This window comes from Gossypium raimondii, chromosome 10, assembly GCF_025698545.1.
Source record: "Gossypium raimondii isolate GPD5lz chromosome 10, ASM2569854v1, whole genome shotgun sequence".
In the NCBI taxonomy this organism is placed as follows: Eukaryota; Viridiplantae; Streptophyta; class Magnoliopsida; order Malvales; family Malvaceae; genus Gossypium; species Gossypium raimondii.
The window spans coordinates 10,980,843-11,004,678 of NC_068574.1; the positions used below are offsets into that span (position 1 = coordinate 10,980,843).

The 23,836-nt window shown below is 36.1% G+C and overlaps 1 protein-coding gene and 1 long non-coding RNA gene across 2 annotated transcripts; both read right to left on the reverse strand.

The window, feature by feature from the left end:
• Positions 1-15,044: 15,044 nt before the first annotated feature.
• On the reverse strand, positions 15,045-17,731 carry LOC128034110 (uncharacterized). Its single transcript, XR_008190212.1, has 3 exons — positions 17,098-17,731; positions 16,132-17,006; positions 15,045-16,015 (listed from the first exon to the last, which is right to left on the reverse strand). It is a non-coding gene; the product is annotated as an uncharacterized LOC128034110 (long non-coding RNA).
• Positions 17,732-17,925: 194 nt separating this feature from the next.
• LOC105778556 (cytochrome P450 84A1) lies at positions 17,926-19,927 on the reverse strand. Its single transcript, XM_012602276.2, has one exon. The coding sequence runs from the start codon at positions 19,836-19,838 to the stop codon at positions 18,291-18,293; it is 1,548 nt and encodes a 515-aa protein (XP_012457730.1). The 5' UTR covers positions 19,839-19,927; the 3' UTR covers positions 17,926-18,290.
• Positions 19,928-23,836: the final 3,909 nt, after the last annotated feature.

The following is a 23,836-nucleotide window of genomic DNA, read 5'->3' on the forward strand; positions in this document are numbered from 1 at the left end:
GCTTATGATAGCACACACACCATAGATATTGCGTAAGACACGTTGTTTCGAACTACTACAGGCAATATCCATCTAAGAGTGAACGACGACAAGTGACCAATATGGGTATTTAGTCTCTATCTGTGTTATTTCGTTTTTCAATTTAAATTAGTTTTATTGGTATAAGTGGTATGTAATATTCGCTACGAACTTATATTGGCAGGGTATGAAATAAATAAAGACCATTTTCACGAGATGTTGGTAATTTTACGTTCAACTAACGGAGAAAGGGCGGACTACCTCTGTAACATACGTTTCGAATAGTGGGCACAAACATACGACGGTGGCCTACAATATGGCCATATGACGTCGAACCTGGCTGAATGCATAAATTATATTCTTAAAGGAACACGCCATCTACCGATAACATCGGTTGTGCGAGAGACATAGTTTCGTTTGGCGGTGCTATTTCCAAAGCGAGCAGCAAGTTATGCAGGCCAGATGTAGGGAGGCCATGTATGGTGCAGTAAGGTAGTTCAAGAAATTAACAAGGCCAAGGCGAGGGCAAACACCATGCACACAGTGTGTCACGATTGAGACAATTTATGGTTTCGCGTGACAGAGTTTGACAGACCTCACCAAGGTGTTGTTGGCGGGCAATATCGTGTACACTTGCGAAATAGGACTGTTGACACCATTTTTTTGGTTGAAAACAGGGTCGACTTGGGTTTGCAAATAAAAACGAAAAAACGGGAGTCGCCACCGATCTTTTTGATGAGGTGTGATCGGATCACCTTGAAAAATAGTTATTTTTAATAAACAATTTAATTTTATTAAAACAACGAATTTGGTCCACGAAATTCAGAAAAACGGGTTCGGGAGCCGGTTATGTACGAGGAAGGATTAGCACCCTCGTAACGCCCAAAATTGGTACCTAGTTGATTAGTTAATGTCTTAATGTTGAAAATTTAAAATTTTGAAGAATTTTAAAAATACGATCCTTATATTAAAAAAACACGTATAAATTTAGAGAGAGAAGCATATTTTCACGTTATTCAAGAAAAAGAATCATGTCCCGTAAGTTAGGATACAGTATCTAAAATTCTCGATACGGGAATAAATGCCGAGAAAAATTATTTGTTTAAAAGATATTTAGCTATCTCGAATTTTAAAAAAAGGGATCAGGCCCAGTAAGTTAGGACACGATCTTTTCTTAATTCTCGAGATCATTTAAAACTTGAATTTGAAAATATTCGTGCATTTAAATTTATTATGAAATTCGAAACCCAGTAAGTTAGGGCATGACTTTCTCAAATCTAAACACGCAATTTTATTTATTCAAAAGTTATAGTTTATGCGTTGAATAAAAATAATCTAACACAAAATAGTAGAAATAAAATACGATGTTAATTCTCGTAACAAAACAATATTGAATACGATGATGTAAAAATAACACGAGTAATAGCAACAAAAATAAGATAAACAAAATTACAAATCAATAGCATATGAAATAGCAATGTATACAAGCAAATGAAATTAAAGCATTCCTTCAAATCAATAATGAAAATGAAATAAATAAATAAATAAAATTATAAAAGTAAAAGGATATATATATACGTAAAAATATATGTAAGTATGTATGTATATATATATAAATTTAAAAATATGTATATAAAGATATATGAATAATATAAGGTATAAGATATATATATATATATATATATATATACAAATATGTATTTATATATATTTATGAAAATTAAAATGTATATAGATGTGTATTTATTACGTGTATATATATAAATTGTAGAATATATAAAATATATATAAAATATATACATAAGAAAAACATGAATCTTAAGATATAAAAATATATAAGTATATGTATATATATATATCTATGAAAATAAAATATGCATACGGATATAAAAATATATATATATATATATATATATATATATATATATAAGTATGTGTATACATAAATTATAAAAAGTAATATGTATATTATAAAATATATGCATGTGTATATATAACACAATTTAGGGATTAAAAGGGATACATGAATAAATAAAAGAATATTAATGATGCCATAATATTAAAATAATTAATTTAGAAATAAAATAATTAAAATAACAAATGAAGGATTAAATTGAAACTTAACTAGAATTTAAGGGCCAAAATCAAAGTAAAAAAAGTGTAAAAACACTGGAAGGGGTTAAATCAAGATATGCATGAAAGAAGGGGGACTAAACGGGAAATTATCCGCTTTTTTATCCCTTAAACGCAGCGTTCTCAAGTGCCAATATAGTCAGAGGACTAAAATAAAAACAAAACAAAATTATCAAGCTTAATTAAAAGGAATAAAAAAAACAAATGGACTTAATCGAAACAGGTGTGAAATGCGGAAGGACCAGGGTGGTAAATAGACCCTTGATCCAAAACACGCGGGTCCTCCTGGTAATGGGTCGGGTCACGCACGGGTTGTGTAAAACGGCACCGTTTAATGAAGCATCAAAATTCCCCATAAAAAAAACCTAGTTCATTTTCTGCAGCCCTCCAAAAAAAAAAACAGAGAGCCTCTGCCCCCTTGACTTCCCCTCGTGCCTTCCGACGGCCTCCTCAGGTCTCCATCGCGCCTCGCGGTGGCCGGCGGACGGTTCCGGAAATGAGCCCTTTAGCCACCGCTTCACGGTATCCTCGAGAGCCAAAGCTCTCTCAACCCGTGAGAGTCAAAAACAAGGGAGGCTTTCGGTCCCGTTGGGCGCGATTCGGGCGACGGAGGAAAGACGCTCCAACGGCAAGGCCACGACCGTCTGGTAAGTTCTTTTTCAGTTATTTCTTATTACTAATATTCTAAAAAAAGTAGATAAAACAAAAAGAAAAAATATTTATGAACAGAATAATGGAAGAAGAAAAAAAAAGAAAACCTTTGATCTGTTTTTTGCCTTTTATTTCTTTTTTTCTTAATGTTTTCTTTCAAAAAATCGGGACTCCCGATTACAGTGATGAAGCCCCCCTTTTACATTTGTTTGATTCGGCCTCTTATAGCCGAAAATAATGATACCGTTCTATTTCACTTCTGTTACTGTTTCTTGTGTCATGTCTCTGCCCTATTTTCGCCTTTTTGTTTCGTTTGCAGGACCTGATGAAGTCAACGGAGATGGAAAGCTTCCATTTTGGTACAAGGCACAGCTGGCGGTGGCAAACCTCGGGCGTGGTGCGCGCCGAAGACGCACATGGGTAGCACGGCGCGAGGCAAGGGCAGGGAACCCTAGGGTTCCCTGTGCTGTTTAGTTTTTGGGCCCCAATGGGCTGTTTTAGATTTTGGGCCTTGGGCTATTGGGTATTTGTTTTTGTAATTGATCCCCGGGTTAATGTTTTTGGCACTAGGCCTGGGTAAAATTGGGTCTGTACAGCTGCCCCTCTTTGCTTGATGTCATGTAACGAGAACAGAGCAAAGACTAAGAAAGACCAATTTTGCCCGGTCTCGCCACTCTTGACCTCTTGGTGCCCTTCTTCTTCAGGTAGCCTCCTTCCAGTCCACTGTGTCTTGTTGCTTCAACCCACTCTACTGCACTTTAGAGAGTTTTGACTTGTAGCTTTAATTTTCTTCGCAACAATTTCAGGGGGATGAAGTTTGTGGTTTTAGTCTACTCCACTGCAACGTCAGGGAGATAAGACTTGATGCGATCTGCTTTGCTGCAACTTCAGAGAGATAAGATTTGTGATTTTAATCTGCTCCACTGCAATTTCAGGGAGATAGGATTGGTTTATTTTTTCTGCTCCACTACTGCTTAGGGAGATCAGACTTGATGCGATCTGCTCCACTACTACTTAGGGAGATAAGATCTGTAGTTTTAATCCGCTCCACTGCAACTTTAGGGAGATAGGCTTGGTTTCTTCTGTCTAGACTTGATTTCTTCTGTCTGCTCCGCTACTGCTTAGGGAGATAAGACTTGATGCGATCTGCTCCACTACTACTCAGAGAGATAAAATCTGTAAGCTTCGACCTACTCCACTACTGCTTAGGAAGATAGGACTTGATTTCTTTTGTCTGCTCCGCTACTGCTTAGGGAGATAAGACTTGATGTGATCTACTCCACTACTGCTTAGAGAGATAAGATCTACCATCTTTGACCTGCTCTACTACTGCTTAGGGAGATAGGACTGGTGGCTTCAATCTGCTTCACTACTACTTAGGAAGTTAAGATTCGCCGTCTTTAATCTGCTCCACTACTGCTGAGGAATGCAAGATCTGTTGTCTTCAACCAGCTCCGCTACAACCGAGAGAAGCAAGGCTTTGTTTTCGATCTGCTTCGCTGTTAACACAGGAAGACAAGATCTGCTTCTTTAACCAGCTCCACTGCAATCGATGGAGGCAAGGCTTTATTTTCGATCTGCTTTACTGTTAACGCAGGAAGGCAAGATCTGCTTCTTTAACCAGCTCCACTACAACTGATGGAGGCAAGGCTTTGTTTTCAATCTGCTTCGCTATTAATGCAGGAAGGCAAGATCTGCTTCTTTAATCAGCTCCACTACAACCGATGGAGGCAAAGCTTTGTTTTCGATCTGCTTCGCTGTTAATGCAGGAAGGCAATATATGCTTCTTTAACCAGTTCCACTGCAACCGATGGAGGCAAGGCTTTATTTTCGATCTGTTTCGCTGTTAACGCAGGAAGGCAAGATCTGTTATCTTTAACCAGCTCCATTGTAACCTCAGGGAGATAAGATCTGATGCGATCTACTCTACTGTAACTTCAGAGAGATGAGATCCTTTATTTTAATCCACTCCACTGTAACTTCAGGGAGATAGGATAGTGTCTTGGATCTGCTCCACTGTAATCTCAGAGAGATAAGATCTCTGGCTTCAATCTGCTCCACTGTAACCTTAGGGAGATAAGATCTGAAATTCTTCGGTCTACTCCACTATAACCTCAGGGAGATAAGACCTGATGCGATCTACTCTGCTGTAACTTCAGAAAGATAAGATCCTTTATTTTAATCCGCTCCACTGTAACTTCAGCAAGATAGGATAGCTTCAATCTGCTCCACTGTAATCTCAGGGAGATAAGATATGAAATTCTTCGGTCTACTCCACTGTAACCTCAAGGAGATAAGACCTGATGCGATCTACTTTGCTGTAACTTCAGAGAGATAAGATCATTTATTTTAATCCGCTCTACTGTAATCTCAGGGAGATATGACTACCAGCTTCAATCTGCTCCGCTGTAATCTCAAGGAGATAAGATCTGAAATTCTTCAGTTTATTCCCTGGGGAACACGACCTATATAATGAACCTAATTATGCCTAATAATTAGGATGGCATGATCAAAATGAATCAAATGCTCCTAACTAGACATGTGTGAATGGTGTTTGCATGAATGCAGAATTTTATTTTTCATGAATGATCTCGCTTAGGTTATCATTACTCGAAGTTTATTAAGGCTTTGTCATCGAAGTGCTATAACACCTTTCTTCTCGACTGGTGTTTTCTGAAGAAACATTTAGCCAGGCTGCCCCCACTGTAAACCTCAAAGTTATATCCACTGGGACGCCAAAATTTGTATCATCTTTCTCCTGCTGTAATACAATGGTATAAATATGTGGCTTTTCCTCCGTCCTCTTTTATCACAATTCGGGGATATAGGATCTGAACCGTTCTGGTTTCCTACACCATTTTCAAGGTGTCGTACCAAAGTCTTATGCGCAAATGAAGGCTCTCTTCTCCGAGGTAACCTCTTCCTATTGCCTGATGATCATTGCTTGTTTGTTCATTTAAGCTTTGTCATTGACACGACATCTTGTCATTTTGTTCAATCAATGCACTTGACAACATAAATCCAAAGAGAAAGTCTAAATTCAAACACTTCCTTCTCAGATTTCCAACCTTTAAAATTGATGTGTTCTAAACAATAGTCCTGTTTCAGCCTCCTATATTATTTAGAAACTTTTCAGAGTAATATGCAAAACTTCCTTTGTGAAAGTTTTATTAGTCCATTAATCATTATTCCAATGCAACATGCTTGCAAAAAGGGTCATAACAATGGATAAGAATAAAGTTGGTTCTGAGCATAGCTCGAAAGAACAAGTTATCCAAAAATAGTAAAGAAGGATGACAAAGAAATTGATTGGGAATGTATATCTTGAAAAAGAAAAAAGGTATTCCAAGAACAACAAATAATATGAGAATTGGGTGCCTCAGATATCGTAGCTTGAACTTCTCCGTACAAACTTTCTGAAGACTATTTTGAGTTTGACATGTGTTTAGGAGATCTACAGTGCTTTGTCGATGCCCCAAGATGTCGCTTATCCCTTCCTGTTGATTCAAGCATAGCAAGACCACCACATGCCCCAATTTGATCAAAATTTGAATTGCTCTGATCACCTCATGCCCCATTCTGATTAATATTTGAGCCGCCCTTTTCGGGTTTTCAACTCAAATCCCCTTTGGCCTAAGGCGCCCTTTCCGAGTTTTCCCCTTAGCCTCTCCATTTTTCATTTTCTTTTTTTAATTTTCATTCTCATTTTTCATTTTTTTTTCAGAGTGCCCTTTGCGGGTTTTCACCTTGGTCCTTTCTTCTTCTTTAAACGAAATATTTTTTGACTGGATCCGAGTTTATAGGACTAGCAATCTCACTAAGGATCAGCGCTCTTCTGAAAAATGTCTTCTTTACAACGTAGGGACATTATCAGTTTGACATTCATTTCCCTCTGGAATCCTTTTGGAGAGGAATGATCTTTTTCGACATCCAACCCTCTCATGAAATTCTCTGGGATGACACTGTTCATTACAGGCTCGTATCATTTGTTTTTGCTACATCCGACCCTGAAGAATAGCTTTTAACCTTTTTCCTAGGTTCAACTGATCGTATCACTATCGGATCCATTCTGCTTCATCCAATTCTAGCTCAACTAATACCCAGAGAGAAAGGATTTCAATAGGTAAAACTACCTAAACTCCCCAAACCAAAGAGAAATGTATTGCCCCGGTACAGATGTTCGACAAGCAAAGAAGGCAAATAGTAATTTCTCATGCCAATCCTTGTAAGTCTCAGTCATTTTCCTTTAATTTTCGATGTTCAACTCTAGGTAATTCAGTGACGAATCGTGGTGTCCATTTCTGAGTTAATTTGAGACCTCAACGATCGTGCTATTGTTTAAGCTCAATGCATTCTCCAATACCCTCTTCTCTGAAATTCTGTATCGGTATATGATGACTTTGGCTCATGAAGTAGCCTCTCAAAATGAATCAATGCCCATTAGAAGTCTTCGATAATGGTGATGTCCATGCCTCATTGTGCTCGAAATTTGAGTCGCCCTTTTCGGGTTTTCAACTCAAAACCACATTTAGTCACAAAGCACCTTTGCGGGTTTTCGCTTTGGCCTCTCACTTTTCTTTTTCTTTTCTTTTTCATTCTGATTTTTTTATCTAGATTTCTCTTTTTTCATTCTTCTTTCTTTTTCTCATTGTCATTTTGATTTTGATTTTTTTCTTCTTTCTTTTTTTTGTTTTTTTTATTTTGATTTTTAATTTTTTCATTTTCCTTTTGACTTTGATTTTGATTTTTCTTTTTCCTTTTTTGATCTGAGCCTTTTAGGTGCAACTTCAACAAAAACTTTGGATCTTCCTCTTTAATCAGGATGGACCCGACAACAACTTGAAGAGATGGAAATTCGACTTCAAATGGGCAAAGCTATGCTGACTCCACGAGACAGGCATTGCCTCGGCAATGAATTACATTGTTCATACTGCAAATTTCTGACATCGTGCTGTTGTGCAAATTTTATTATAAGAATCGAGGCATACCCTGGTATGATCATACAAAGACATCTTTGAACTCTAGAGGTAACTCAGCAATGTCTTGCTTCGTCTCTGTGGTTAGGTCAATTCTAGTCTCCACCAAGCTCACAATTTCTAATGATTCCTTGAGAGGTAGGATCTGTTTATCCTCTTGTTCTACGATCCTCAACAAGTTCGGAGATAGGCTACAATTTATGTCATTTCCAAAGTCATGAGATCCGTCTAAACACATGCCTCGCTCAAAAGGAAAATCTGAGTCTGTAGCAGTGTCACTCATGTCATTGATATCTGAGGACTCATAATAAGTACCAAAGAATATACAAAAGAAAGTATAAATTTATGAATAATTATTTATACAATATGATTATGAATGAATGATGTGGAAGAAAATCTAAAAGAATGAAATAATCAGAAATAATTATTCAAAAAGAATGAAAGAACATTGGCTCAAAAAGGAATGCAAAGATGTATTTTATTAGAATAATGACGTTCAGACATTAGCCTATTTCACAAAGGAATTTCTATCGCTTTAGGCTAAAAACAACAAAAATGTTCTGAACATTACTCTAAATAAGATCTAAAGACTACAAGGATTTCTTCCGCAATCCAATCGCTTAGAACGCTCTCAAATTTATAAGGGCGGTCATCTAACAAGTTCCCTTTTCAATTGTGTCCTTATATATGTCATTGGTGTGAACACTTGCCAATACTTCTTCATACATCGCATTCATCCCGTTGTCAATATGATTGGGTAGATAGCTTTCTGCACTAGATGAGTCACCCAACTTGACAATACCCATGTTGATGAATTTTTTGACTAGCTTCTTGAAGGCAATGCAATTCTCTATTGAATGCCCCGTAATTCCCGCATGGTAGTCGCATTGTGCATTCATATCTTACCATTTGGGATAAGGAGGTTGTAAAGGGGTCAAGTAACGAGGAGCAACAACATGCGCATCGAACAAGCTTTGATACAGCTCCTTATATGACATCGGAATTTGTGTGAACTGGAGCTTCTCAGTACCTGGTTTCACTCCAGGTTCTTGCTTTAAAGGGCTTTGATGGCTGGTGGTCTCCGTCTTTGGCTTGCTCACAGTGATTGGTTTTGAGTGGCCCTTGTTATATCCGCCTACATTATCCCTTTTATTCCCCTTCTTCATTGGGGACTTTGTAGTATCTGGGTACTCTACCCTCATCTGCTTTATTTCGGCTAGATTAGCAACAGGATTAACTAAATCGTTCCTCAAATTGGATCCTAAGCCTGTCAGGTAATTCACTGGTGTTGATGTACCAGTCTGATAGTGTTGGGATCCGATAGTAAAGAGTGCTCCTTGTGGGCACCCATCTGGCTGGACCTGGACACTTGTCGGAGTACAATCTAAGGAATAGACAAGATCCTCATTATCAACCCCAAAGTAAACCACTAAGTCTTTCACTTCTTTTGACTTTCCAGCTAACAATCGGTTGAACTGGTTTATCATAGTTCTCCGTAGTTCTAGCATCTGATCTCTCATCTCCTGTTGAAACTCATTCAATTGCTCCTACATCTGGATCTGCATTCGCTCTAATTTTTCCAACCTTTGTTCCATTTCTCTAGCATTTGCTTGGATATCGTAAGGGTGTTTGGTTGGTTGGTTTTCCTGGTTAGCTGAAATAAATTTACTCGTTTAGACTCTTTCAATGGATTTTAATGCATGTAATGCAATGTGATGCAAATGCATGAAATGAATGCCTAAAGAGACGTTGATTCTGATTTAATTACATTTAGGAAACTTTTCTAGAAAGCAAATTCCCTTACAAAAAACAGATACATGTACGACCTCACCCTCGTATTCCAAGAAACAACATCGGTCTTTTTCTTCATCCATATGTTTGAGGTAATCTCGCCAATAGATGCCATTGCTAGCTACACTCTTGATCTTGGTTGCAATCCATCACCTGCCCGTCCTCATAAGGCTCGTCTGCCTCTTTAAGGGGGGGATGTTGAAGGCTCTCATACAATTGCCTTGAATCCTCAGGCCACGAAGCAGGGTCACGAACTCTTCCATCGTCATTCTTGTGTTTCTCAGAATATATTCGGGAAGTCGTATTATTTTCCACTTTATCAAGGAACCCGTATTCCCTGACAAGCTTTCTAATTTAGTAATCGAACTTGAATCAATATCTCTTTCCTACGATGCGAATGCAATGTAATGCAATCATAATCAAAACACAACAAGAAGGGTTAGAACAAAACATAAGCAAGTACGGAAAACAAAAAATACCTAATCAGGTAAATACTAGAGATTTGGAGTGGCTCTATCTAGGGTAAGTTCCTAAGCCCACCATATGAGGTTTGGCTCTAAAGATAATGTACCCGAACCAGTAGATTCCTCGATCTTCACCCATTATAGGCTCATACAGACCGTGTTTGGTTCAGGGGAATACATTTCCCTATAGGTGCACGGAGATGAAAATCTCACAAAGACATAGGTACGGATGTATCCCGAAAGTGATCCACTATCCTGCACGGAGGTGAAAACCTCACGAAGGAGTAGCTTCTCACTCCCACTTAAAAGGGAATAATCGAGCGATTATGTAATGCAATATGCAGAAATATATCAAAATTCAAACCAATAGAGCAATTACAAATCGAAGTAATGATAATCGTAACAAAAATGGACAAACGTACAACAAAATGACCGTAGATTTGAACCAAGCTTTCGGGTGACCTCTAGGCATTCGGTGTGGTTCTACCTAGGGTAGGCTCTTAAGGCTCATTATATGCGGTTCGGTTCTAAAGTAAAGGTACCTAAACCAGCAGATTCCTCTATCCTCACCCATTATAGGCTCATACGGACTGAGTTCGGTTTAGGGGAATATATTTCCCTATGGCCATGCAGAGATGAAAATTTCACGAAGACATAGGTACGGATGTATCCCGAAAGCGATTCACTATCCCATGCGGAGGTGAAAACCTCACGAAGGCGTAGTTTCTCACTCCCACTTAAAAGGGTGTGACCAACGGTCATGCAATGCAATGTGCAGAAATATACATCTAAACGCAGTAATTATAAACAAGATGATAAAGACTGAAATAAAGTCGAATGAAATGCAACACAAGGATCATATATTTAAATCAAGTTTTCAATTTTCGACAAAAAGACAAAAAGTAATCAACTCGTGGCTTGACTCTCTTATTTTGGTCCCCAGTGGAGTCGCCAAGCTGTTGACACCATTTTTTTGGTTGAAAACGGGATCGACTTGGGTTTGCAAATAAAAACGAAAAAACGGGAGTCGCCACCGATCTTTTTGATGAGGTGTGATCGGATCACCTTGAAAAATGATTGTTTTTAATAAACAATTTAATTTTATTAAAACAACGAATTTGGTCCACGAAATTCAAAAAAATGGGTTCGGGAACCGGTTACGTACGAGGAAGGATTAGCACCCTCGTAACGCCCAAAATTGGTACCCAGTTGATTAGTTAATGTCTTAATGTTGAAAATTTAAAATTTTGAAGAATTTTAAAAATACGATCCTTGTATTAAAAAAACACGTATAAATTTAGAGAGAGAAGCATATTTTCACGTTATTCAAGAAAAAGAATCATGTCCCGTAAGTTAGGACACAGTATCTAAAATTCTCGATACGGGAATAAATGCCGAGAAAAATTATTTGTTTAAAAGATATTTAGCTATCTTGAATTTTAAAAAAAGGGATCAGGCCCAGTAAGTTAGGACACGATCTTTTCTTAATTCTCGAGATCGTTTAAAACTTGAATTTGAAAATATTCGTGCATTTAAATTTATTATGAAAGACGAAACCCAGTAAGTTAGGGGATGACTTTCTCAAATCTAAACACGCAATTTTATTTATTCAAAAGTCATAGTTTATGCGTTGAATAAAAATAATCTAACACAAAATAGTAGAAATAAAATACGATGTTAATTCTCGTAACAAAAAAATATTGAATACGATGATGTAAAAATAACACGAGTAATAGCAACAAAAATAAGATAAACAAAATTACAAATCAATAGCATATGAAATAGCAATGTATACAAGCAAATGAAATTAAAGCATTCCTTCAAATCAATAATGAAAATGAAATAAATAAATAAATAAAATTATAAAAGTAAAAGGATATATACGTGTGTGTGCATAAAATTACGAAAATATGCAAAAATATATGTACGTAAAATATATGTAAGTATGTATGTATATATATATATAAATTTAAAAATATGTATATAAAGATATATGAATAATATAAGGTATAAGATATAATATATATATATATATATATATATATATACAAATATGTATTTATATATATTTATGAAAATTAAAATGTATATAGATGTGTATTTATTACGTGTATATATATAAATTGTAGAATATATAAAAAATATATAAAATATATACATAAGAAAAACATGAATCTTAAGATATAAAGAATATGTATAAGTATATGTATATATATATATATCTATGAAAATAAAATATGCATACGGATATAAAACATATATATATATATAAGTATGTGTATACATAAATTATAAAAAGAAATATGTATATTATAAAATATATGCATGTGTATATATAACACAATTTAGGGATTAAAAGGGATACATGAATAAATAAAAGAATATTAATGATGCCATAATATTAAAATAATTAATTTAGAAATAAAATAATTAAAATAACAAATGAAGGATTAAATTGAAACTTAACTAGAATTTAAGGTCCAAAATCAAAGTAAAAAAAGTGCAAAAACACTGGAAGGGGTTAAATCAATATATGCATGAAAGAAGGGGGACTAAACGGGAAATTATCCGCTTTTTTATCCCTTAAACGCAGCGTTCTCAAGTGCCAATATAGTCAGAGGACTAAAATAAAAACAAAACAAAATTATCAAGCTTAATTAAAAGGAATAAAAAAAACAAATGGACTTAATCGAAACAGGTGTGAAATGCGGAAGGACCAGGGTGGTAAATAGACCCTTGATCCAAAACACGCGGGTCCTCCTGGTAATGGGTCGGGTCACGCACGGGTCGTGTAAAACGGTGCCGTTTAATGAAGCATCAAAATTCCCCATAAAAAAACCTAGTTCATTTTCTGCAGCACTCCCAAAAAAAAAACAGAGAGCCTCTGCCCCCTTGACTTCCCTCCGTGCCTTCCGACGGCCTCCTCAGGTCTCCATCGCGCCTCGCAGTGGCCGACGGACGGTGCCGGAAATGAGCCCTTTAGCCACTGCTTCACGGTATCCTCGAGAGCCAAAGCTCTCTCAACCCGTGAGAGTCAAAAACAAGGGAGGCTTTCGGTCCCGTTGGGCGCGATTCGGGCGACGGAGGAAAGACGCTCCAACGGCAAGGCCACGACCGTCCGGTAAGTTCTTTTTCATTTATTTCTTATTACTAATATCCTAAAAAAAGTAGATAAAACAAAAAGAAAAAAAATTTATGAACAGAATAATGGAAGAAGAAAAAAAAAGAAAACCTTTGATCTGTTTTCTGCCTTTTATTTCTTTTTTTCTTAATGTTTTCTTTCAAAAAATCAGGACTCCCGATTACAGTGATGAAGCCCCCCTTTTACATTTGTTTGATTCGACCTCTTATAGCCGAAAATAATGATACCGTTCTATTTCACTTATGTTATTGTTTCTTGTGTCCTGTCTCTGCCCTATTTTCGCCTTTTTGTTTCGTTTGCAGGACCTGATGAAGTCAACGGAGATGGAAAGCTTCCATTTTGGTGCAAGGCGCAGCTGGCGGTGGCAAACCTCGGGCGTGGTGCGCGCCGAAGACGCACATGGGTAGCACGGCGCGAGGCAAAGGCAGGGAACCCTAGGGTTCCCTGTGCTATTTAGTTTTTGGGCCCCAATGGGCCGTTTTAGATTTTGGGCCTTGGGTTATTGGGTATTTGTTTTTGTAATTGATCCCCGGGTTAATGTTTTTGGCACTAGGCCCGGGTAAAATTGGGTCTGTATAAGGACTTGTGACTGTGGGATGTTTGATGCACTTCGTTACCCATGCGCTCATGTTATTGCAGCTTGTCAGAATCTCCGTCTAGATCCAATGAGCTATGTGGACGAAGTGTACAAATTAGAAAACATGTACAGCGTCTGGAGACGTTTTCCCACTGGTCCTAGATGAACGTAAGTGGCCACCCGTATCTCTTGCTCCTTTTAAGCTATTACCGGATAGAGAATTGCGTCGTAAACTAAAGGGTCGACCTTGCTCGACTAGAATACGTAACAATATAGATATCCGAGAAACAGCCAGTCAACACAAGTTGTGCGGATGGTGTAGGAATCCAGGCCATACAAGTCGATCATGCCCTAATCGGAAAAGTTGAATGTAATTGTAAATATATTATATTTTTTCAATTATTTATTGATAATTGTATTAATTGTTAGTAAAATTATCAAATTATATCAAATTATTAATTATTAGTACCAGTCAAAACATTTTTTCAAATCTAACATTATGTGAATGTAAAAATATTAACTGATAATTGTATTAATGGTTAGTAGAATTATCAAATTATATTTAACTTAAAGGTTAGGATTTTAAAGTTAAGATTTTAGGGTTTAAAAGTTAAGGGTTAGAGTTTTTAGATTTAGGGTTTAGGGTTTAAGGTTTTTAAGTTAAGGGTTAGGGGTTTTTAAGTTTAAAGTTTAGGGTTTTTAGGTTTAGTATTTGGGGTTTTAAAGTTTAAGGTTTAGGGTTTTTAGGTTAGGGTTTAGGGTTTAGGGTTTTTAAGTCAAGGGTTAGCGTTTTTAATTTAAGGGTTAGTGTTTTTAAGTTAAGGGTTAAGATTAGGGTTAGGGTCTTAAAGTTAAAGTTTTAGGGTTTAGGGTTTTTAAGTTTATGATTTAGGGTTTAAGGGTTTTAAGTTAAGTATTAGGGTTTTTAGGTTAGGGTTTGAGGTTTTTAGGTTAAGAGTAATGGTTTTAGGTTTAAGGTTAGGGGTTTTTATGTTTAGGGTTATGATTAGGGTTAGGGTTTTAAAGTTAAGGTTTTGGGGTTTAGGGTTTTTAAGTTTAGGGTTTATGGTTTTTAAGTTTAAGGTTTGAGGTTTTTAAGTTAGGGGTTAGGGTTTAAGGTTTTTAAGTAATAACTCAAAAAAATTTCTATTTTATTACATCAAATAATATCAAAATATTCAAAATATTTGTACAAATAAAATTAAATACAAAAATCAATCTCCGTTCATGGGATTCGATGCCACATGGCGATTGAATTGATGCCACATGCCGTCGTGATTCTGTATTGGATTCCTCCTTTGTCCAGCTTCCGGTGGCAGTTGTGGTTCCTCCAGCGGGGATTCTAATTCTTCCGGTAGGGCATCTGTTGTCAGAGTTGGGACTATGATCCACCTTGAAAGAATAGTGAATGTGGGGGTGTTTGCATTACCAACGGCGACGGTGTTTGAAACTCATACGGTGGTAGGGATTGGTAAAAAGAAAAGCTCCCTGACCGCCTCTCTTGCGATCCCTCGTGCACCGCTAGCCTATACATCGGCGGTCCACTCGGTGTAACAGGAAATAGAGCTGAACCGGGCCATTGGCTTCAACCTTCCATAGGACTCAGAAAAGGATATATATAAGGGTTAGGATACATAAAAGGGCTAGGAAACGCACCTGGCATCATTTGAAAAGGCGGTTGCGTGGGTATCATCGGTTGAACTGCTGGGTCGGGTGACTCTGTCGGTGCAGTCGTTGGGCCTGGTGATTGCATGGCCGTTGATGATGGGCCAGGTGAATGTCTGGGCCTCGTTGAGGGGCCAGCGTCGTCGTCTCATCGTCTTGGATTTAGAGGCCCGCGCATTTCCCTTTGGACACGTATTTGCCGCTGCCTCTCCTCTGGCGTTAGTAAATATGGCTTGCCATGGATCCTAAAGCATGGCATGTATTCTGGCACGCACGCTAACTCCGGAACGATGATTGGTTCCCGAGTAGGTATATATTCGTACCGATCTTCCCACATTTCTATGTACTCGGACCAGTATCTCGGCCAATTTGTATTCAATTGCCGAAGGTCGACTTTGTGTTGATCGTCAAACACCTCAGGTTCTACGGGAATTGGTTGTCTACATCCAAACTGTCGTAGCACTCTGTCTGACTGGTGCGGCTCCATGGTTACGTAGTTGGTCAACGCGACTTTCACGTACCAAGCATTTCGATTTTGTAAGAACTCATCCGGAATTACTGTCTGAATTACCGGATCCTCGTATGGTGTCCATTGAAACTATATGAACATTATAGAAATATTAGTTATATACATAGTACTAAATACTAAATACTAATTACTAATTACCAATCGACTAGCGAATGATGGAAATATCAATTTTATTTAATACTTACATGTGCTTCCGACTGTTGGTCTAATAGAAGCCGTATATCTTCAAGTTCGGTAGGTAATCGAGCATGACTTGCCGGATGGTTTCACATAATTAATTAAACTTTTAGCATATTTTTATTTTTAAATATCTACATAATAATTGTAAAATCTAATATAAAATTTGCCTTGTTATGAGTGGGAATGTATATGGGTGGTTCACTCGAGGACTTAGAAATAGAAAGCAAAACCATGCCCATGACTGCAGTAGTGACAGACAACCTCTAATTTTTGCTCTCCTCGGTCGCGTCGCCCCGCACATCTCCCGATATAATGTGGCCAAGACAGCAGACCCCCAACTCAATTCACCGGCTACTCTAAAATCAACGAGTTTCAGCAGCCATCTTAGATGTACGCGGCTCCGTGACAAGTCCGTCATCAGATAACCTCCAATTAACTGAAGAATGTATGCCAGAGCATATTGGATTCTTTCTATTTCGGTTGAATCTTCATCTGGATCCGGGAATATGTCTCGCAACCAGCCCATCTCGATCTTACCTCCGTACATTTTCTCCGGAATAGTGCCCAAAAGCTCGTAGCACACCGCTGGCCAATCGCTAGATTGGGCAGACCCCGTGACTGGGTACCCGTCCACCGGCAATCCCAATTACAGACTGACGTCTTCCAAAGTGACAGTGCACTCTCCACATGGAGGATGGAATGTGTGCGTCTCGGGTCTTCACCTCTCGATCAACGCACTGATTAGTTCCAGGTCCACCTTGCATCCCCGGCCTACCGTCGCCACGTGCCAAAAACCCGCTTCCCGCAGGTAGTTCTCTACCAACGGTGATGGAGGAGCATGAATATTCTGGATATTGTATTTCAATACCCGATCTACAGACTTTTATAACAAATAATAAATTAATAATTATCTAAAAATGCATAAATAAAAAAATCTTAAATAATATTTAAAAATTAAATTTAACACTTACCATTTTCATTTGTTCCACGGATATGTGGTGCTTATCAAGACGAGTCAATCCTCCATCCATTGTTGAAATCGTACAAATTTTTTCGGTTTAAAAATTAAGGATTTAAGAGTAATTTTTTTCGGTTTAAAAAAATCAAAATTTTTTAAAATTATTTAAAAATAGGGATTGAAGAGAAATTTAAAAGGAAATTGAGAGCTAATTGAGATTAAATATGAATTTGAGAGAAATTTGGAAGGAAATTGAGAGGAAATTTGAGAGAGGATTTGTTTGTGAAAAAAAAAGGGTGGGGGTATTTATAGTTTTTTTTTACCGTTGGAGGGGCAACGGTCACATTTTTGACCGTTGCACTATTCACGCGCTGTCTAAATCGCATCCCCAGGGACGCGCCACGTCATCAAAGCGCAACCACGTCAGAGCGCTTTACTGACGTGGTAACAAATCGCGCTTTCAGGGCCGCGCTTTGTTGCCACGTCATCAAAGCGCTCTGACGTGGCCACGCTTTGCTGACACATTCCCTGACATCGCGTTGACGTGGACGCGATTTAGGGGAAAAGGACCCATTTCGGTAAATAATAAAATACCAGACCCATTTCGATAAAATTAAAAAAAAAAAACTTATTTTGGTAAATTGCCCTAATACTTCCCCATAGTTTTAGATTAAAAATGTTGTCATAATTGACATCATTCACCGTAAGTACAAAAGCACCAATGCATTGATATGAGAGTTTTTTTGTTCAATGAAGAAAGCAAAACGTAATTCGAATCATGATTATTAATGGGTTTGTGAAAATAAAATGCCTACAATTTTTTTTAGAGATTAAAAGATAATTTTGAAAAAAAAGTAAATAAATTTATTTTGTTGGTTTTTAAGGATAAAGTACAATTTTAATTACATTGGACAAAGCCTGCATGGTATTCGCCTTTGCCTGCTACTGCTAATTTAGAAGCGTTATTTTCATTTATTTTTATCCAAATAAAAATGCTCTACTTACACAACAAAACAAATATTTAAGAAATCTTCAACAAAAAGAGTCTTTTTTATTCCGAAAATAAAATATTTATTCAAAAAAAGAAAAAAAAAAACCTTGTCACCTCACCTCCTCCTTTTTCTTCGTCAGTGTTGCCCTCTTTTCATTGTGTACCAGCTGCCATTAAAGGACTAGAGTGGATATTGTTTCAGTTTGGGATTTCCTTTAAAAGAGTGAACAAACGAGGCGGTTCTTTGGCACTGCATAGAGTCGAGTTGCCCGAGGTGCAGTGAGTCCAAACACATCACTCATGTCCAACTCACTCCGCTTCATCCCATCAGGCAACTCCCACGTAAAACAGTGCAGCAAGTGAGCCACTGCCAAATCAAGCGTATATAACCCTAGTTGCATGCCCGGGCACGACCTCCGACCCGACCCGAACGGAATGAACTCGAAGTTGCTTCCTTTGAAGTCCGGCATACCTTCTTTCATGAACCTCCTTGGCTTAAAACTCTCAGCATCTTCCCATGATTTCTTATCCCTCCCAATTGCCCAGGCGTTGATCATCACGCGCGACTTCGCCGGAATTCGATACCCCGCCACTACTGCCTCCTCTGCCGTCTCGTGGAGCAAGAGAGGAATCGGCGGGTGAAGCCTCAGCGTTTCCTTGAGGCAGCACTTTAGGAAAGGTAGTTTATCGAGATCGGATTCTTCCACACGGCGGTCGAGGCCCACCACCTCCTCCAGTTCCCGTTGGACTCTCTTCATATCCTCGGGACTTCTCATCAGCTCCGTCAATGCCCACTCAATCGCCGATGCCACCGTCTCCGTCCCACCGAACATCACATCCATAATAATAGCTTTAATGTTATCCCTGGTGACTCTGATTGAATTAAGATCCTCCGATTCGTTGACTTGAGCTTCTTCACTGTAAAACGCAAGCAATTCGTCAACCATGTCAGGGTCATAATATCCACCGGCACCGCCATTAACGTTTGTCTTCCTCTTCTGGATATGATCATCGATAATGGTATCAATGAACTTGTCTAACGCATGACGAGCCTTCTCGAGCCTAGAGTTGAGTCCCTGAGGATCAACCCAACCGAGCCAAGGGATGCAATCAGCAATATTAAAAGCACCAAAAAGCTTGGAAAACTCCTGCAAGATCTTGATAAATTCGTCTTGCCCTTCTTGGGAACTGGACCCAAAAGCTGCCCTGTAAGTAATATTCTTCGTAAGGTTAAAGATCAACTCACCCACATTCACAGTCTTCCCCGTATTAGCCGACACAGCTCTGACAAGCTTCTCCACTTCATCCCTTACAGACTCCCATGATTCAGCTCTTTTCCTACTAAAAAGCTTCATTACACAAAGCTTCCTCATCTGTCTCCAGAAGGGTCCGTAATGGGCAAAGGCCATGTCAGCCCTGTTGTAAGTTAAATAGCTGATGGCGATGGTGGCTGGCCTGTTGGAGAATATATTGTCTTGAACCTGAAGCACTTGGCGAGCCATTTCGGGATTGGAAATAGCCACCATATGCAAATACCCCATCTTGAGGTGAAATATGCCACCATATTTTTGAGCGAGTTTGGCGAGTCCACGATGAGTTAACTGTTCCATCATCATCATGTTGCCGATGATCGGCAACCCTTTGGGTCCTGGAGGAAATGTTTTTTTTCGAAACCGAGAAATGATACGCTGAAGGAGAAGGAAAGGGATGACGAAAAGAAGTGCCATTGGCAATGGTTCCATGGTTTGTAGTTTTAGGGACATGAAATGTTATAAAGTTGATAGTTTTATGTCATGAATTATGGGGTTTTTATAGAGGTTTTTGCCCAAGTCCCTTAAGGTGGAGAGATAATTTGTCTTACAGGCCAATCAAATTTGTACGTTATTTTATAAAGCAAAACAACTTAATTGCCGAAATGGGGTTTGAGTTATTCAAAGTTTATCAAAAACCTTTTCATATCTATTAAGGTCATAGCTTAAGATTTGTAAGTTAACATGGTTTCTTTCCCAGTAAGCCAAAAATTTTGAAATCAAATCATAAAGTTTTGCTCCTAAATCTTGGTGTCAGTCACTATAGTCATATAGAGTTGTATGTTAATAAAGCTTAGGCCTAAGAATAGGATGCAATACCGTACACTTGTATTATGGGTCGCTCTCTGTCCTTAGACATCCCCATACCAAATTAAAATTCATAACACACCCAAAAATTTTATACCATTTTCCATTTCTTTTAACTCTTAATTTTCGAATCAATTTAGTAAAGACTAAAGTTATGGTTCAAATAAATCAGTTTTGAATAATTATTTTATTGCTCTAATTTGAATTATTATTTATTTTAATTATACATGAAAGTAAACATGTAAATTTCAACTATTATTTTTTTTGGTTAAATTTGAAGGCGTATTTTAATTAATTCTAGAATAATTATATTTATACATAAATAGAGAATAAAAAATTTCGCAAACGAATTTAAGATATAGAATTTTATTTTGAATTTTTATCAAAGTTTGATCTTTGGAAATTTCAAATATGTAAAATTGCAGTTTAATTGAACATTGATGATTGAAGTCAAAATCCCCCAACCACAACCTTTCACTTCAATTGAAAAATGGAAGCCTCAATCTTCATAAATAACATGCTTGGAATCTAAGCATGTTTAATTTATACCCAAAGGCCGTAAATGTGTTGAGGAAAATACAAATCCATTTATTTATATATATATATTCCTTTAAACATAAACACGATTATAAAACAACACCAATTATCATATTTAAACATATCATGGATTTAGGTTAGATATAATTTTGGATAAAACTCAAACATCATTCAAGGATTTAACTTTTGCCAGTATATTAATATCTTATTTTTAAAAAAGAAGTGTATGCATGAATCAATTAATGGTAAAAGTAGGAGTTTGATTGCATTTTGTCTCATCTATTCAAAAAATGAATAAATTAATTATTGTACATTAAATTAAAGTGCAAATTAATATTTTTGTTAAAATTTTTATCTATTTTAACTGTTAAAAATAAGTCCATGTACACCAAAGCATGGTGTACATGTAGAACACCACGTAACATTGTATGGTTATTTATTCGTCGCACTAGCTTTTAATAATACAAATAAATAATTTTTTAATTTAATGTATGATGACTAATTTACCTATTCTTTTAAATAATTTTTTTAAAAATTTTATTAAAATTCAATTTTAATTATAGTAGTGTGAAAAGCTAGATCAGATTCATTTCTTCTTCAACTACTACTAGGGGTGAAAGAATCAAAATATCGATTGTGACATGATCTTATTACACAATCTTATATTCAAATCCTTTCTTTCTATTGTGGACATCTTCTGAGGAAAAGAGGACCAACCCTTTTATTCATTATTCTGCATCAAATAATGATTGAAAATTGGACCAACCCTTTTATTCATTATTCTGCATCAAATAATGATTGAAAATATTATTTTATCTTTTTTATTTTTTTCAAATCATATTAAAATAAATGAAAAATTAATGTTTTTTTAAATTCTGTTAACATTTCATACACATGGAGTATTACTTGAATGACATGTCAACGTTTAATTATATTTTTTAAAATTTAAAATTTCAAAAATTTATAAAAATATTTTAAAATCATTAACATTATTTAAAAATTATAAAAATATTTTGAAAATTTAAAAATATAAATAAATTCACAAACATTAATTTTTTCATAATTTAACAAAAATATAGGGAAAAATTTAGATAGAATACTAAAATAATTTATTTTAAGTTGAAGTTCCTTTAAATTAAAAGTAGTTGGGCGGAAAGGGGATTAGGTAGGTGAGTGAAGACATCAAAACAAGTAAGTTTCACAAAACGAATCTAGCTTTGGTTATCATCCTGGTGGAGAATACCTACAAGTACTTCCTTCTATGTTCTGCCTTCCAAATTTACCCTTTCTAAATTACGGCAATTCTACTCCATTAAATGAGTCTTTTTATTATTAAATGGACCACTTTAGTTTTATATTATTAAAAAGGATAAAATAAAGTCAATTTAAAATATATTTAACATTTACTGTACTATTTCACAGAGTTAATATTTAATTGTTCAATTGGTTTTATGCTACCTATTGGAACATTGATCTTGATTCTACTAGTCGATTATGTTCGATTTTGACAATCATGCTAATATAAATGAGTAATAATATGCATACATTTATACTAATCTATTTGAAAAATTAAATTCAATATTTTCAAAATAAGAAACTCAAAAATAATGTATACTCTATATTTATATACAACTTGGAATTGAATTAATTAGACACCAACTTAATTGGGAATGACAAAAATAATTTTATTTGATTTTAAAATATATATATTTATTATATGGAATAGAGGGTTTAAATGTTAATTAAAATAAAATTTTAAATTTTTTAGTTAAAATTTAAAGTTCTTTCATATCTATACGTATCTTTACTTATAAACTCTAATATCTATCAAAAAATTATAAGATTAAAGTTTTTGCGTATTATATATAATTGTACATTTTAAAATAACAATATTTTTATATAATTTTTACGTTTGCGAAATAATAACATTTTAAGAAAAAAAAAGAGTAGATAGCTTTTTCTAATAACCAGAGCTCACAGAGGTCTTCAAACAGAATAGAAAATTGGATTCACCTTTACTCAAATGGTGCAGTTAAGGTTGTCTCAAGAGATGCTGCTACTGGGGGAGTGATTAGAGACAATCAAGGGAGGTGGATACTTGGATGTAACAGAAGGTTGTGTCAATGCTCTGTTTTCAATGCTGAACTATGGGGTATTCTAGATGGTCTGCTTCTATTACAAAATAGGCATTGTGATAAAGTGTTGATTAGAACGGAAAACATGGAGGTTCTTTAAGATACATTCACGTCGACATCGTTTTTAGCTCTTAGCAGACGCATTCACCAACTATTGCAGGAAGTAAGTCTATGAAATTTTGAGTATATTCCTAGAGAAGAAAACACAGAAGCTGACTCCATCACTAAGATGACCTTTGAAAGAAATGAAGAGTTATGGTTATTTGCAGAAAATCCGTTAGACATTACTAGATAATTATACTTAATACATCTAGTTTTTTTATCACCAAATTTTTTATTAAAATAACGAATTATTATTTTTAAAGTCATGAATAAATTAAAAAAAATATTTTTTATATTTATATATCATAATTGGTGGTACGTAACATAATATAAATAAATTTTTCGTGATCTTATCCATATATATAATCTAGCTTAATTTTCAAATCCGTGGCTTTTTTTTAAATTTATTTTTTCTCTATTATAATTACCTTTTTAAATCATCACTAATAATAGCAAAAAAATAAAGTTTAATAAATTACATTTTTATTGGAAATTTTCTTGAAATTAATTACATCGTGTGGATGTTTTCCAATTATTATATGTCGCTTTTCCCTATCTTAAAAGACGTTACCGGCTAATTAATGCATGGCTGCATTCAGCATTGAATTGGATTCAATTTATGAAAGTCGGCAACTTCACCACTAAAAAGTTCCCATCTTTAAGGAACTTAATAAAATTAAGTAGGTTTCAAAGGAAATCTAATGGGACCTACTTGGTTTCTTCATCTAATCAGCTGTGACAGGATTGCTACCTGCTAACTTTCTCAATAAGTACACATATCATTATCATATGTGAAGGAAACAGCAACACGTGTTGCTGTTTTGATCATGTCATTGAATATACAAAGCTAACATTAATTTTGTACGCTAA